The 15,329-nt window shown below is 39.3% G+C and overlaps 1 protein-coding gene across 1 annotated transcript in view; it reads right to left on the reverse strand.

Moving 5' to 3' along the window:
* Positions 1-9,899: 9,899 nt before the first annotated feature.
* LOC137913747 (carbohydrate sulfotransferase 8-like) overlaps positions 9,900-15,329 on the reverse strand; it is an 87,807-nt gene continuing 82,377 nt past the window's right edge. The window contains exons 2-3 of the mRNA XM_068757379.1: positions 12,371-12,408; positions 9,900-11,033 (exon numbers count right to left, since the gene is read on the reverse strand). Coding sequence (XP_068613480.1) covers positions 9,900-11,033; positions 12,371-12,408 — 1,172 coding nt within the window. The remainder of the gene's footprint in view (positions 11,034-12,370; positions 12,409-15,329) is intronic.

Genomic DNA, 15,329 nt, shown 5'->3' on the forward strand with positions numbered 1-15,329 from the left:
AATGTTGAATGCGGCGCTGTTGGACTGTTAGATTGTGATTTATCTGTTTTATTCAGGGAATGTGCTTCCTGTCCTCCAGAGGTTAAGAAAGAGATGAGACTGGGGCTCGCCAGAGGCATGATCTCTTCTGGGTTGGTCTGTTGCACGCTAAGAAGTCATCGCCACACAGACACTGCTTTATTTCACTTTGTGTTCAGAGGCCATAAGTAGCACTGGGTTTTCATTGTGCATCAAGCGTGAGTTTATTTTCTCAGACATCATTATGGGTTTGCTTGTGTGTGTGGTCTGTGCTGCTTTCCCTTATGTTTCAGCTCTGACCTCATCCTGTCAGTTTAAACCTCTGATATGCAGCATTACTCCATTTCTGTGCAGATGACGAGCAAAGCAGAGTCAGCCGAGAGGTGTATCTTCTGTGGTTTGTTGCGAAGTATAAATCCAAGATTCTAAAGCCAGTCTCCTTGGATTTCTGCACCACTCCCCCTTCTGTGTCTCTGTTTGCATGAGAATATATTTTACAGAACAGTAATGTAGAAATGTAAGTCAGCATCTTAAGATCCAAACATATCTTTCTGGAGTTGGTAGAGATTCAGAAACAGAGACAATAGCAGAGTCCGTAGATTAGAGCTACACTGCTCTGCATCTACTGGATGTAAATAGGCCATTGTTTGCCTACACATTCTCTGTATCAACTTTATAAGGTGGCTTTAAGTCCAAAAAAAAAGCGCCAAATTTAAGAAAACAGAGAAAACATTCCAAGATTATTTCTCAACTATTAATACTTCCAGGAGAGCTTTCTCATTGTTTTAATATTCATCATCTGAGTGTATTGAATCATACAGTGAATGAACTGCTGTGACTTGGTGTGGCACACCTGCTTTATGCCGGGCAGCCACAGAGCTGCATCTACCCCAGCCAGCCTACAGGCACTTCTAGATCACTCTTGTCTGATTAGCTCCTTAGGAGGACATTGTTCCAAAAGCAATTCACTCGACTCCCAGTATTAATTTAGTCCTGGGAGAGAGGCCCATCCATTCTAGGCAGGACGGGCTGTGCTCTGGGCCCACCCTACGGCCTGCTAATAGCACAGAACCTCCTGGCCTGTCAGTATAAGTGATAGTCTCTGCAAGTTTGTTGCCTTGTTGTGTGTTTCTTCCATCAGGCAGTGTTCCTCCCTCCCACTGAATCTCCGTCTTTCCCTCCCTCTGTGTCATCCATAGTTCAGGGCAGGTGTCTTCTCTGTCACATCCATCACTCCCGCTGCTTGATGAAGGGAAGACACAGTTCAGAACATGACAGGAGCAGGGGGTGATTCATTGAAAGCTCACCTCTCTCCTTGAAAGGGAGCATAACAAACAGGTTGCTATTTTAGATGTGTGTGTGTGTGTGTGTGTGTGTGTGTGTGTGTGTGTGAACTCTCAGCAACTAGGAAATAAGAGGAGAAGGAAAATGACTTCTGTATTTAATCTCTGCACCCAAAGTGAATAAAATCTCTGAAAAAGAAGCGATTGGCAGGGGATCCTAGTATATACCTGTTGTTCTTTCTGTTGAAGAAGAAACACTAGATTGTTGGAAATGCTAAAGGAACTGTGATGTGACAGTTGTTTCCTTGTGGAAAAGACAGGACTTCTGTAGCTCTTGACATTTGGGGAGGTCTGTTCACCGTGTGGCTCCATACATGAAAGTAAGTATTTTGTTTTAGATCTTTCACGTATTTGAGTTGTTACCTATAACTTTCCGTATATGCTTTAGAAACAGATCTGCAATGTCAGGGACAAAGATACCATTAAACGGTAAACTGAATGGTCTGAGAGAAGAATGGACTTGCTTTTGTTTGTCCATGAACAGAAGTATTCTACAGTGTAATAAAACTGATATTTTGCAGACATCTCAGTTTTATCGTTTGGGACGTTCTCACGAAAAAAACTGTTGCTGGATTTTTCCTGTATTTATATTTGGCCTGTGAAATATTAAGACAGAATGTTCCAATACATTAGGTGCTTCACCTAATTCTAAGAATTAGAATAATATGCAATGTTATAAAATTATAACATGGCTCGCTCCATGTTTAATTTCCTCCTCCTGTCCCTCAGCGACACCACCCAGATGCTCGTCGCAACCCTTGATGTGTTTTTAAATAAAGAATTCTCCACAATATGGAAGCATGGGAGGGGAAGATGATTACTTTATCCTCTAAAATGTTTCAGCCATTCCCGGCAGATGTGTCATCCCAGTAGAGATATAGCCTCAAGGATAACGAACCACTCTGTCCAGAGTAGTTTGTGCTACTGGCTTTATTATAGATCCTGTGTTTACTGATTCAAGTTCAATAAAGCTGCTGCATAATTCATGCCAATGCCAGCGCAAAGCTTAATTAGAAGACTTGCAGAGGCTTTCATGGGTGCTTTAGTGTAAAACTGAAGAATGACAGGTGGTGGCAGCAAATTACATATCAAAATGCCCTCCATGTGCAGCACTAAGGGAGGATCATGCTTTGAAAGGCAAGCCTTGTGTTGGAGTTTGCAATATTTCAGATGCAGCACTGCCATCATGTGGTTATGTATTATGCACCTACAATATGAGACAATACGCAGTAGTACTGTACAAGCATTTTGTCTGAGGAAACGTTCAATCAAACCATATGCAATGAAAAGTGATCCACTGCACTGGCGTAGGTAAGACAAATAAAATAGACAAATTGAGATCTTATTTCTCTTGTACCATTCTAATATTATTACTGGCTCTATACTTCTATTCCTGATACTTACGGCAAATGCTTGTTGACAGAATGAGCAGCGTGTTGATAAAAGAGCCAGGCTAGTTAACAATATGAGACGTTTGGGAAGCTCGATATGACATTAATTTTTAGTTTTACTGCTGCTAATATACATTTGTGTATCCACTCCTGATGCTGCTGTTTTGTGACGTGTCTGTACTTGTATGTTTTTTGTATTTAGTCATTACTGTTACATGTAGCACGACTTCACCAAGAACCATTCCTAGTCTGTGAACCCTCATTGACAATGGCAATAAACTACTTCTGATTCTGATTCTGAATTTTGAGATTTTATTTGATGTTTAGGGAAATATTTTTTGTCACTCCAGTGAACAGAGGAGCAAACCCCTAGAATCGGGTTTGTTCTGCAAATAAATAGAGTTTGTAATGCTACTAAAGCAATTGCTGTTACACCAGTGTGTGAAAGCAGTGTGTGAGTCTTTGCATGTACAATGTGAGAATTCTGTTATCAGCCATGTTAATGCTGGCTGGAAGGCAAACACAAGTATTATCTGCACAACCTATAATATTAGTGCTTAAAAAATGAGGCAAAGTCTCTCTTCACAGTCCTCCCAACCGAGCAGAGATTGTTTATCACTTGGGTAGATGTTTGGTTGCTTCCCTTGCATGTCTGCTTTGGGCCCTTAAGCTGATTTAGCTACACAAGCACATTGTCTTCAAAGCATGTCAAGATTTTCCATGCACACTAATGAGGTAAATGGATGGCTTTTGTTTTCTTCACAGGTTTAACTTTGCCCAAAGTGCTTGCATGAATTACGCAAGAGCTGTGTTGAAAATCAGCCTCGAGCTCTACAGAATTATCAATCTGTGTTGTAATATTCATCTACCACACAAACATGCACTTTATCCCAGATGTGCACACACACACACACACACACACACACACACACAACACACACACACACAAATCCATCATGGCAACAAACGATCTGAGGTTGTAATTTTCTCTTCTTCTGACAATAGTGTCATTTTGGAAAGCAACATGAAAGTAAGACAATAAATGTGCTATGAAAGACTTTTTTCTCCACTTAAAATGTTTATAAAAATTGCACATTCAGGTAGCACACAGTTCCCACTCTGATCTAATCACAGAATGGAAGTGAAGCAAATCCTTTCCCACAGAACAGGAGCTCCCTGGCTGCAAATGATGGGAGAAAAAAAGCCCCAATTGAAATTATTTGAAAAGTGCTTCAGTCTCATCAACTTTATTATTTTCTTCCGTCTCTCGTACTCACATCAATACATCAAAATTATTAGAGTGAATCGAATTTTAGCAGGGAAGCCCAGACATTCTTCTCTTGCTCTGTTTCCTCACTGGAATGTGTATCAGTGGGATCATTGAGGTGATCCTCAAAGGATTCCGTCCACCCGCCGAATGGTTTGACAGAATTTCTTTGGGGCCGACTGAAAGTTATCTTCCATGGTGTCACCAAACCATTCCCACGACTGGTTCTTTGCCTCCTTGACAGCTGATGCTGCGCATCGCTTTGCCCGCCAGTGCTCATCTGCAGTCTCAGGACTCCCATGGGGCAAGCATGTCCTGTAGGACTCCTTCTTCAGCCTGATGGCATGCCTCACCTCCGGTGTCCACCAGCAGGTTCAAAGACCAGCAGTCTTGTGACCACAGCTCCACGCAGCCACCTCGACAATGGCAGCATGAGACTTGGACCATTTAGATTCCATGTCTCCTGCCACCCCCGGAATATGATCTATATTTTTCCATATGTGGGTGTTGTAGACCAACTTGATTCACCAACAAGTGGTGATCAGTTGACAGCTCAGCTCTGCTCTTTACTGGACTTTCCAGAACACATGGCCGGCCAGAGTATCGGCTGATATGACTACAAAGTCGATTATTGATCTACCACCTTTGGTGTCCTGGTGCAAAGTGTATTTGTGGACACCCTTATACTTGAACATGAGATTAGTTATGGACAAAATGTGACTAGCACAGAAACTCAACAACTGAACACTATTCAGGTCCAGATCGGGTCCTTCACTTCTTTGCTGTACTGCTTAAATACATCAAATAATTACGGTACAGTACACGTATTTCAAGCACAACCAGACAGGAGGACAAAACTGGACATTAATATGGTTTTTTTTGTTTTGCAATTATTTAATTGGGCAAGTCGTTCTGGTCACCGACTCTTTCCCACTGATGAGATCATGTCTCCTGAGTAAAAGGTTAACTACCCAATAAATCCAGGGATGAATAATTTTGTTCCTCTTGAAAATGCTCTGGATGAAGTAAACCAATGATAAAGCTAAAGAGAGCCTCGTGTTGCTAATCCCACTGAGATGATATCAACATCTGAGTCTGCAGTGTTGCCAACCCTTTGAATCATTGTAAGCCTTGTTTGATTGTGGGCAGCAGTTCCTGGTTCATGTTAACTGTACACTAACTATGAAATGCAATGAAGAGCCAGTGGTGGAGAAAACATGTGGTGTGGTCCTGATACCAAGAGGGACAACGATACTCATGTTGTTCTGATGTATGAGGCAAATGTCTGCTGCAATGCCAGTGTAACCGGATGGGATGTAATTAGGCAGGCAGGTGTGGGAGGGAGCACCTGTGGCCCATTTGCCACTGATTGGGGGGGGCGTATATAGGTGCTTCCCCTCCCCCATTCCTGTCTTTGCGTTTTCCCCGTCGAAGGCAGGTTGGCCGTAGACTGTCACTGCCTCGTCTCTCCTTTTCTTTTGTTAGTTTTGTTTGTAGAGTGTTTTTAAGGAAGTTTTTAGGGGGTTAAATGAATGTTTTGAATTGTTGAATGCCGTGCTGGTCGTCACTGTGAGCGGACCTGTGGTTGGGGAAACCCGCTAAAGCAAGCTGGGGACCAAAGGAACAAAAAATTAGATCTTTAGGTGAAAGTCCTAAAGTGGCGTTGTCGGCAAAGGTCGGACCGTTTGGCCCCGTATTCCCAACGCCACACCAGCCATAACATATTAATATGTTGATACGGCACGTAACTGAGCATTCGCAAAACTGTAGTTGGATTCTGTCTACCTAGTGGAAAGTAGAGGATGCAGATTTACACGTGTGCTTTAGATATTTCTTTATATAAATCAAGCCTGAAATTCTATTCAATATAGGAATGAAACTTATGAAATAAAAACTCCATCTTAAATACATTAGATGTAATTTCAGAGATGCCACCACTGTTCAGTAATCATTTAGTGCTGCTAATTTGTTTGCTTAATAGTCAATTTTCTTCCTTTATTACTATGAAACATAATGGATTGAAACAAATGAAGAAAATGTGAGTGTGTTGTGTTGTTTTGTCTTCTGTATCTCATTTAAACAGTGTGTGAGTTATTCTCTGTACCTTTCCACAGGCCATCCTATAGTGAATGTTAAAAAGCCCTACATTGTAGAAATAGCTTCGACAGTTAAAAAAAAAAAAAATCAACACAAAAATACCACCTGGAACAACACAGAGCATCACAGACAGATGCCAAATAATGTATTTTAACGTCAGAGAAAACGTTTTGCCCAATGAGTGTCATTATCTTTCAACACAAGGACTCAATGACCAGATGCTGGAAATGTATCAGCTGTGAGCAACTCACTCCTGATTTCATCTTAATTCAAATATCTCAACATCTGTTTAAATGTTGCAATTCTGTAAAGACGTTCATGTTCCCCAGAGGATGATTCCCAGTGACTCGTGGCATCCTGACTTTCCTTATTAATGATGTGAAGGTTGAGGTTTTTGGCTGTTGGTAAGACATTTATGAAAACTATTGGAATCTGTTCCAGACCTCACACTAGCCAGAAGATGAATCCCTCTCAGTTTGATGATTTTTACATTTTTAGACCACAATAAACACAAAGTATCCTTCTGTGCTGTACTCTGAGAGAGCTGCTGCAAAACAGCTTGCATTTCTGAAATGTGAAATTCATTTGTAGACATTTACAAATGCTTCGATGTATTGGCTATTGACTTAAGAGTTAATTTTAATGATGCATTTCATTTTTTTCTGACTTTGTCTTGGCACAATGAATTTTTAATGTTTATAGTCATTGAGGGCAAAAGAGAGAAAGAGAAAGTTGATTGAAGGAAACAGGCCATGGAACCTCTGGTTTCCCCCTCCTGCTGCTTCTGATCATCATACTGTCTATTAATGCAGCTGAATTCATCTTCTCATTTGTATATTAACTCTGTCCCACGCAAACAAACAAATATGAAATTTGATGGCTGAAAAGAAAAGCACAAATTATAATAATAACAATCATACTATACTATACATACATGGTCACTGTTAAAAGTCAGAAGTACTCTAGACACAACACAGAGTAAAATGGACATGTTATGAAAATGCTAAAGACATTTTATTAGTAGACACTCATCAGCCAGAAAGATTACCTACCTGAAGAAGATCTTCCTGAAATACACCATTTAATTGGCAGTGTAAAATAAGGCAAAGGGCTTAAGATCATATATTATACAATTTTGCACCAACAATAAATATTAATACATTCACTTGTTACTGAAATCACACTTGATAATTCTGTGTATACACTCATATATCAAGAAAACTTCATGAGCAGGAGGGGCAGGGGCTGACGGAGTATTTGCAAGAATGATACTCATCTTAATGAGATAGCTGATTTGGTTAGCGATCTGACCACAATATAAACAAAGATTCATTTTTGAATCGCAAACGCTAACACGATATACTGACAAAGGGTCATACAATAACCATCACTGCAAGTGGGTAATACCATCAATATTGTTCAAGGTTTTCAAAGGCAGATTATATTGTGTTAAGACTTAAAAAATAAGAATTTTCATTTGCTAATAGGCAAAAACATCTCTATGAAGTAGTTTTTTTTTACACGACACATATTTCCAGTGAGCTGCAAAGCGTATAGCTGAGTATTTACTTTTTTATTAGAGAAAACTAGCATTAAGTTGTTCTCTGAAGCAAAATGGCCTGTGTTTATCCTTGCATTGCACCATCATAGAAAAAAGCCAAACTTGCTGATGCCAGTTAATGTTGAGATTTTGTTGTGTTTATTCAAAGTTTTCCATTTAAATTAAAAGCACACATCAATCAAAACTTTTTTTTGGTGTCTATAGCCATATTTGTTATTTAGCTAAATATGCAGTAAGTTTAAACTGAAACAAAAAGACGTAAACTGAAATTTAAAATTGGGAGAATCCAAGACTGACGACTTCATACAGTACAATATAACCTGCTTAATAATTGGGCTTGTTTTCATCTCATTTTAAATCTCACAGATGTGTCTAATATTACAGTGTTCAAACGGACAATGGATTTAAGTATATTAAAGTGTTCAGGAGTTTATTGTGTCGGTGCAATTCTCACATTTGCTTTGTTTCAGTTCAGACTGGATAAAGTAGTGCTTTAGAAAAACGTGTCTATTTATCTTTCTCACCCCCCCCCCCCCCCCCCCCCCCCCACACACACACACACAATGGAGTTGCTGTGGGTGAAAATGCCATTAGCAGGATGGGTTTAGGAGGAATGCAGCTCATCTGTACAGGGACTATTATCCTTATCCCAGAGACCAAACTGATTAGGAATAAGTAATTAGAAAGCTATTTTTTAAAAGACAATGAACTTATATGGATATTTTAATTTGGAAAGAAACTCTTCTTTGAAACAACGATCTACACTGGTGTCACACAAAGAACAATTAATGACATCAAAAAGGAAAATAAGAAAGTACCATCACCAAGAAGCACTGAATACATATAGTTTAGAAATACATAGAAAAATATATAGAATCTGAATGCCTATTATATAATTTTACACAGTAGTGTCAGTATAAAGCCTATAAGATGGTGTGGAATATGGGATTCATACAGAGAGTATGGAATCACTGGAAGTGAGATTTGTAAGTGATACTCTAAATTAGGTGTTTAGAATAATAGATGGGAGGTTTGGGCACATTTTTCTGTTCTCAAATTTCTAAATGGCCAAATCTAAATTTTTAAACTTTGTGAAGTGTCTACTTTTGCATTTTTACCCTGATTTATAGTTGCTGTTTTTCCCCACTGTTAACTTTTAGCCATTTGGTTGCTGTCAGGACCCTCGAGAAAGACGAGCAAACACAAGTATTTAAAGATGTTGGCAGAACTTTTTACCCTGAAAAATACCCCTTAGGAAAACCCTCCAGTGACGGCGTTAACAACAGCAGGTCTTTGTTAGATTAAACCATCAAACTAAGTGACAACATTAGAGGTAAGAAAATGCTACAGTAATTGCACACATCCTTAGAGTGGGTGGCACTTGGCATGTGTATATATATATATATATATAGAGATAGATAGAGATTGATCTTCTTTAATTTAGTTATGGTTTAGTTTTAGTAAAACCATTGACATTAAACATTTGTATTAGTGTGCATGGGTACATAGAGGTATACTGCTGCCTAAAGTGCTTTAAGTCAAACAGTAAATGCACATTTTCCATATTAAAAAATGGATATGTTGAGTTAATTTGAACAAATGGCAGTACATGCCAGTAAACATGACTAAATATGCATCTGAAGCCAAGTAATAACCAAATCAATATAGTCCTAAATGTTTTGCTTTGATTATTCCTAAGGTGGTGGTAGAGGTGCAGGTAATTAAAGCTACTGTAGGCTGACTAGAATTAGGGATGGGATTAGATTTTGTACTAAATGTGTGGCCTGTATTGCGCCACATCCAAGAATGCATTTGCAAATACTGATTGACTGGCAGCAAATAGGGCATATAATTTAAAGCCTGTTTGAAAACAACAAACTTTTTTTTAGAAGCAACATTAAAACTTGAATATTCCATCTCGCCATGTGTCAGAAGTGAATAAATAGATTGCATTTTACAACTATTTAGAATATTTTATATGACAACCCATAAACTTTCTCAACTCAGAATTGTCTAAAAAGCAAGATAATCTGGTAGAAACGTATTCATAAAAAGTACCTTTTATGAAATTCAGAGATATATTTGGTCTCTAATCTCTGGCCTTTGATTCAAAGATCCTTGTGAGCATGTGCGTGAGACATTTACATTAATGATGTAAGCCATATTAAGGATGTAGACGTGCTGGAATGTGACTGTGAATCGAGCATCTTGTTAGGAGTCAGTTAATATAAATCTTTAAAAGGCTTGGAGTAGTTAAACATCAAATAGTCCATGTAGTAGAAGTCATACACGCGCTGTCTCTCCAGCATGCTGACCTGTGAAAAGTATTTTTGTGTGATCTGCATAGAGGTCCTTGTGTCAGTTGGGTTCCGATCTTTAAAGCTGGGCAATGTAATGTTAGGTGGAGCCCCAGTCAATCTCAGGACAAAGTTAGACTCCTCTTCCATATTCTCAAACTTGCCGATAAAGTCATAGTCTATGAGACAAGGGTTGCAGAGTTGATTCACCTGTTCCCAATGGATGTCCATTCCTACTGGCCGGTGGACATCCAGCAGGTACTGGACAAACTCTTTGAATATGACCCCGCTGCCTGTCTTCAGGGCTGCCCGGGAAGGGTTTGCCCTGTACTTGGAAATTATGGGTTTTCCAAATAGGGAGTGGTAGTAGTTGTTAGGATTTTCAAATTTGTCTCTGTACGCCGACACCATTCTCTCCAATGGCTCTCGGACAAAGATAACTTTTGTGTAGGTCTTAAGGCGATGCATGATCCCCTGGCGTCCAAAGCTGTCGAGTGTCTTGAGATGGTGGCCATAGTGGACGGTGTCATGTTTAATGCTCTGAGCATTTGGGGCTTGACCTGCCAACACCATTAGGGTTCTCTTCCAGTTGGAACACCCTGCCTTGGGCACCTGGCAATACAACAACTTGTATTTATCCTCAACATAGAGGTGCTTCACATGATGACGTGTGACAGTTCTGGAGATGCTGCTTTTGTACTTTGCACAGATTTCCTTCATCAATTGCCGGCGTGCTTCAAAGATACTGGGGGAAAAAGAACCAATGGCTGTGGATGAGGAGGACACTGATGATGAGGAGGAAGGAGAGGAAGTGGGTGGGGAAAAATTATTGATGGTGTGATTGATTGAGGGACTTGTTTTCAACAGTTTGCGCTGTCTTTTGGAGACATGAAGAGAGACTATGTCCTGCTCCCGAGACCCAGCGGTAGATGCCTGTCTACTTTCCTCAAAGTGTGGAAACTGCATTGGAGGGATCGGGCTGGAGAAAATATCTTCGGCTGCTTCATGGTCATGATAACTGTCAAGTTTGCCTCTCTGTCTGTCCGGTGTAGAAAGAGTCTATAAAACAATGACAGTAAAACATCTCTTTAGACCAGAAAGATATCAACATACACATGCTGTACACTTCTTAGTAATTATGGTAGAGCTTTATTGGCAAAAACAATGACATTAACGTACAGTACAGAAATAGGCCGCTTGATGGTGCTGTTTCACTATATCTTTCACAAGGGTCTAACTTTGTGACATAAAAATATAACACTGCCCAATGCCATCCATCACATATCAATAAATGGATCTGTATTATCATATAAATGTCTTATAAACACTTAATGGGGAATCTAAATTAGAATCAGCCACTGTCTGATTAGCATCATTTGATCCCCCAGGCAATCGTGCATTCTGACATTTTATTTCAATTTAATGCTGTAATGGTGTCATAAAGCCAATGTACTAGATGTATAATTTAATTTAATAACAGCCAAGGTAAGGAGGCCATCATGAATACTGGCCCATCCCCCCTTTTTTTACTTAAATAGCCATATTCTTACATCTGGAGGGGGAGGGAAAGGAAGGAGTGGTTCCTTGCTGTTTGTTTGCTGTGTGAAGCCAGTAGCAAATGGCAGCAGCCGTTGCACCAGACATCACATGCTACAGGTTTTTCACTTATGCAAGTCTCTCATTAGTTCTGAGGATCACAGCAAAATTGAGAGCAAGAAGAGATCGGCTGAGAGGAGAAATATGTCAAACCTGATTTTGCTCTTCCTTAATTTAAACCTTGTTAGTGACAAATTACAGTATGATAAAAGCCAAAATGTCCACGCCTTAAAAATGTTGTAAGGCAATTCAGGACACTTTTAATGCCTTGTAATAGTTTATTCAAATTGTGGAGCTTTAATTTAGTTTTGATCTGGCACATGAAAGCAAGGCCATTAAAACTTGCTCTTGTAAAAATAATTGCCAGAAAATACAGGAACTGAACTCAAAATGCAAAATTATATGGATTTGAAAGAGTTATAACAATACTTATCTCTTATCCATATCGCTGCTAATGCTTGAAATGCTTCATTAAATGAATGGACTTCTTATAAATCTGCATGATTATGTTAATAAATAAACCATTGTTAACCAACTAAACTAACTAACAATCAATAAGCTTCTATTTTGGAGGATGAAAAAAACAGAAGGGTGTGATCTGAACCTAATCTTGGTTGACCCAGGATTCTTTTTTACCCAGTAGAGTCTGGCTGGCTGTGTGAGGTCAGCTTCTCTACATAAATGTTATTGGACATGCTGAGAGGTACAAGGCAGGCAATTCCTTTTTTTTTTGCTTGCAACAGATAACAGTTGGGAGCAACCTGTGTAGCTCTTTTGGGAGAAAGAGAGAAAGCATTTACCTCTCTGGACTGCCGTAGAGCGCTTCCAAGCTTCACGCCTGCAGGAGAGAGAGGAAGGAAGACAAAAAAAAAACAAAATTCACCTATTAAGTAAACATAAATTTTTTGCTCTTGTGGAAGAGAGTTGAGCCTCGGATGCATCAGAGGCATAATAACGTTTAACGTTTGCTATCTCTTTGCACGTCTGCTTTTAATCCCCAGGAAAACCACTGGTGATCAAGTAGTCCACAGGGGGAAGGCAGGTTATATCTGTGTGTAATGAGCTGCCACAAGCATGAAAAGTTGGTAAATGAGTTGTGCTCCTAGTATAACAATGAATGAGGATGAGACAGAGGGAGCTAACAAAGAGACTGAAAACTACATGTTATTTGTCTTAGATAAAAGAAAGAAAGAAATAACGAAAGAAAAAGAAAGTAAAGTAAAGGAACCAATTCAAGTTTGATAAAGGTTTAGATTACATACAGGGGGATCGTAAGAAAAGCAAGACAAAGAGTCATGGCATTTGTAAAGTCTTGAGAGGGGACAGCAGGAGGTGATGGAGACATACAAACTGGTTTTGTGGCAGCCTTTGGGACTGGAGGTATGTATATTGACAGATAGGGAACGGCATGACAGACAGTGTGTTTAGTGTTCTGTCTTTGTTAGACATCTCCTTTCCTTAGGTCCTCCACCATCTTGCTGGTATATAATAAGGCTGACAGGTTTGAGTGGAGCTGTATGGCTACTGATGGAAGGGAGAGAAGAGGACACCTCTGCGTGAGTGCCCTGTCACTTCTAATTTGAGTGTGGAAGTGAAAGGAACCTGCACAAGGGTGTTCTGGTGGGGTCTGTTGATGCAGGTCACCACCCTCCCTAAGTGATGAAATCTGCAGATCCCTATCTCACACTTAAACACGCATCGTTGGAAAGGGAATCAAATGCGCTGCCCAGGTGCAATGTTGGTTTAGATTAGTATGCACTAGAGCGCTCTGTGTTGCTGTCTGGCTCTGTCAGTTGAATCTTTACTTGTCTTCACTCTTTTTACACACTGGAGGAAGATGCAGAGGGGACAAGTGGACTAAGGCGATGGCGTATGACATTTTATCATCTTGTTTGAATGCTGCTCTGCTGGTTGATCTCCGAGCCCTGATACTAGCTTTTGTAGGATGAGCAACTCGCCATCATTTACGTTGGTGAATTAATATTTATTCCAACAGCAACAGATGCAATCACTGGGGAAACACATCTCGAGCGCAGCGATAACCACATTCCGTCCATGTCGAGCATCTAAACAGACGGAGTGGCAGAAGCCCCTTGCAGTCCTGATGATTTTGTCAAAGTATACGCTGCATGTTATCAATGTAGAAAAAGCATCAACGAGGCACTGTAATTGAAATCTCCAAATATTTAATTGGTGTGTCACGGCTGTCACACTCTGCTGTTCTATATCACACCTTCAAGCACTGGGACATTTTAAACCTGTGCCTCTTTGCAATGGAAAAAAAACCCAAAACTGTTTTAACAAGACTTTTTCCTGAAAAAATAAAAAGTATCTGTTAAAACAGTAGGCAGTAATCTGCAAGACAGTGATTGGAAACGGAACTGTCATAAATGTGCGTGAAGCCTTTAGTTGTTGTTTTACTTTGTTTTACATTTTTATCATTAAGTCTTTTTAGCATTTACGTCTGCTTTAAATGTATGGGGTGATCAAAAACAAAACTTTCAGACCAAAATCAACACCACAGCATAACTAAACTCAACAGAGTCTTCAACACAAACAAAATCATATAATCCATCACTGACAAGAGTATTTTCTTATGCACATATAAGGCATAATAATTGTCATAATTCTCAGAGGACTTGCATTTTGTCCATTTTGCCAGTTTAAAATATTACACTCTGGATACAGTTTTCATAGTTTTGTGTTTTGAGGCCATAACCAAAGACAATCAACCAAAATGCAGTTGGGTAAAACTGCTGTGGCGTAAACTGACCATTGCAGAAAGGCTACCCACTGGATAAAAATGTCTGCTTGTGATACATGAATGGGACAATTAGATAAATCACTGGCTACGGAATGGGAGGGCGCTGATAAACCAGAAATATGAAATGCAGTTAAGTTAAATTAGATTCAAGCCTAAGGCATTGAACAGAGCATACGAGACATCCAGCTGTCCTATTCAGCACTTTGTGACAAAGACGCCTAGTTAAAGTTGCTTTGAAATTGAATCTGTCACAGCTTGATTCAGCCCAATAAATCTGGACTTTAACATCTGTTGCAAATAGCATGTCAATTCTGGCTATGAAAATACAAGCCACTGTGAAGTAAAACAACTTTCATGCAAGAAACATATTTTCCACAATAAACTATGACTGAAACGAGTAATATAACGATTTAAAGCAAATTTCAGGGGGATTTGTAAACACCATTTATCTCTGTATTGTCTGTTTGGTTGACGCTAATAGTTGCTGTTTGATTGCAATTTCACACTCAGTCAATTCCACTCAGTATAAGTATACTATTGATTTTTACTGCAGTGCAGTGAAACACTGATAAATTATTTGGCGGATTCATCTGAGCAACGCAGAAAAGTCTCCCTGGTAATTCCACACTCGTGTAAAAAGAAAGCTATTGGCCATTTTCTATGTTATAATAATAATAATAAATAAAATAGTTACAAAGAGTCTAGAAAATACAAGATCTGGACGCTCTACAAGAGGATTATATTGTATTCAGATTCTGTTTTCTGTAGCACTAAGCAAAAATATTTTCTGCAGCATTAATTACAAAATTCAGGGATAACTGCACCAATCATGTAATGTAAATAAAATATTCAACCAATAAGACAAAAGCTGTTTTTTAAACATTAAATACCAAACTGTCTTGTCTTGTGAGCTCTGAAGGTTTCAGTAAAACAAACAGAAAGCCGACCATTTTTAGTCAAAAGAGGTTGATTATATCTATTTTTATGCTGTGATT

This window comes from Brachionichthys hirsutus, unplaced genomic scaffold, assembly GCF_040956055.1.
Source record: "Brachionichthys hirsutus isolate HB-005 unplaced genomic scaffold, CSIRO-AGI_Bhir_v1 contig_197, whole genome shotgun sequence".
NCBI classification, from domain to species: domain Eukaryota; kingdom Metazoa; phylum Chordata; class Actinopteri; order Lophiiformes; family Brachionichthyidae; genus Brachionichthys; species Brachionichthys hirsutus.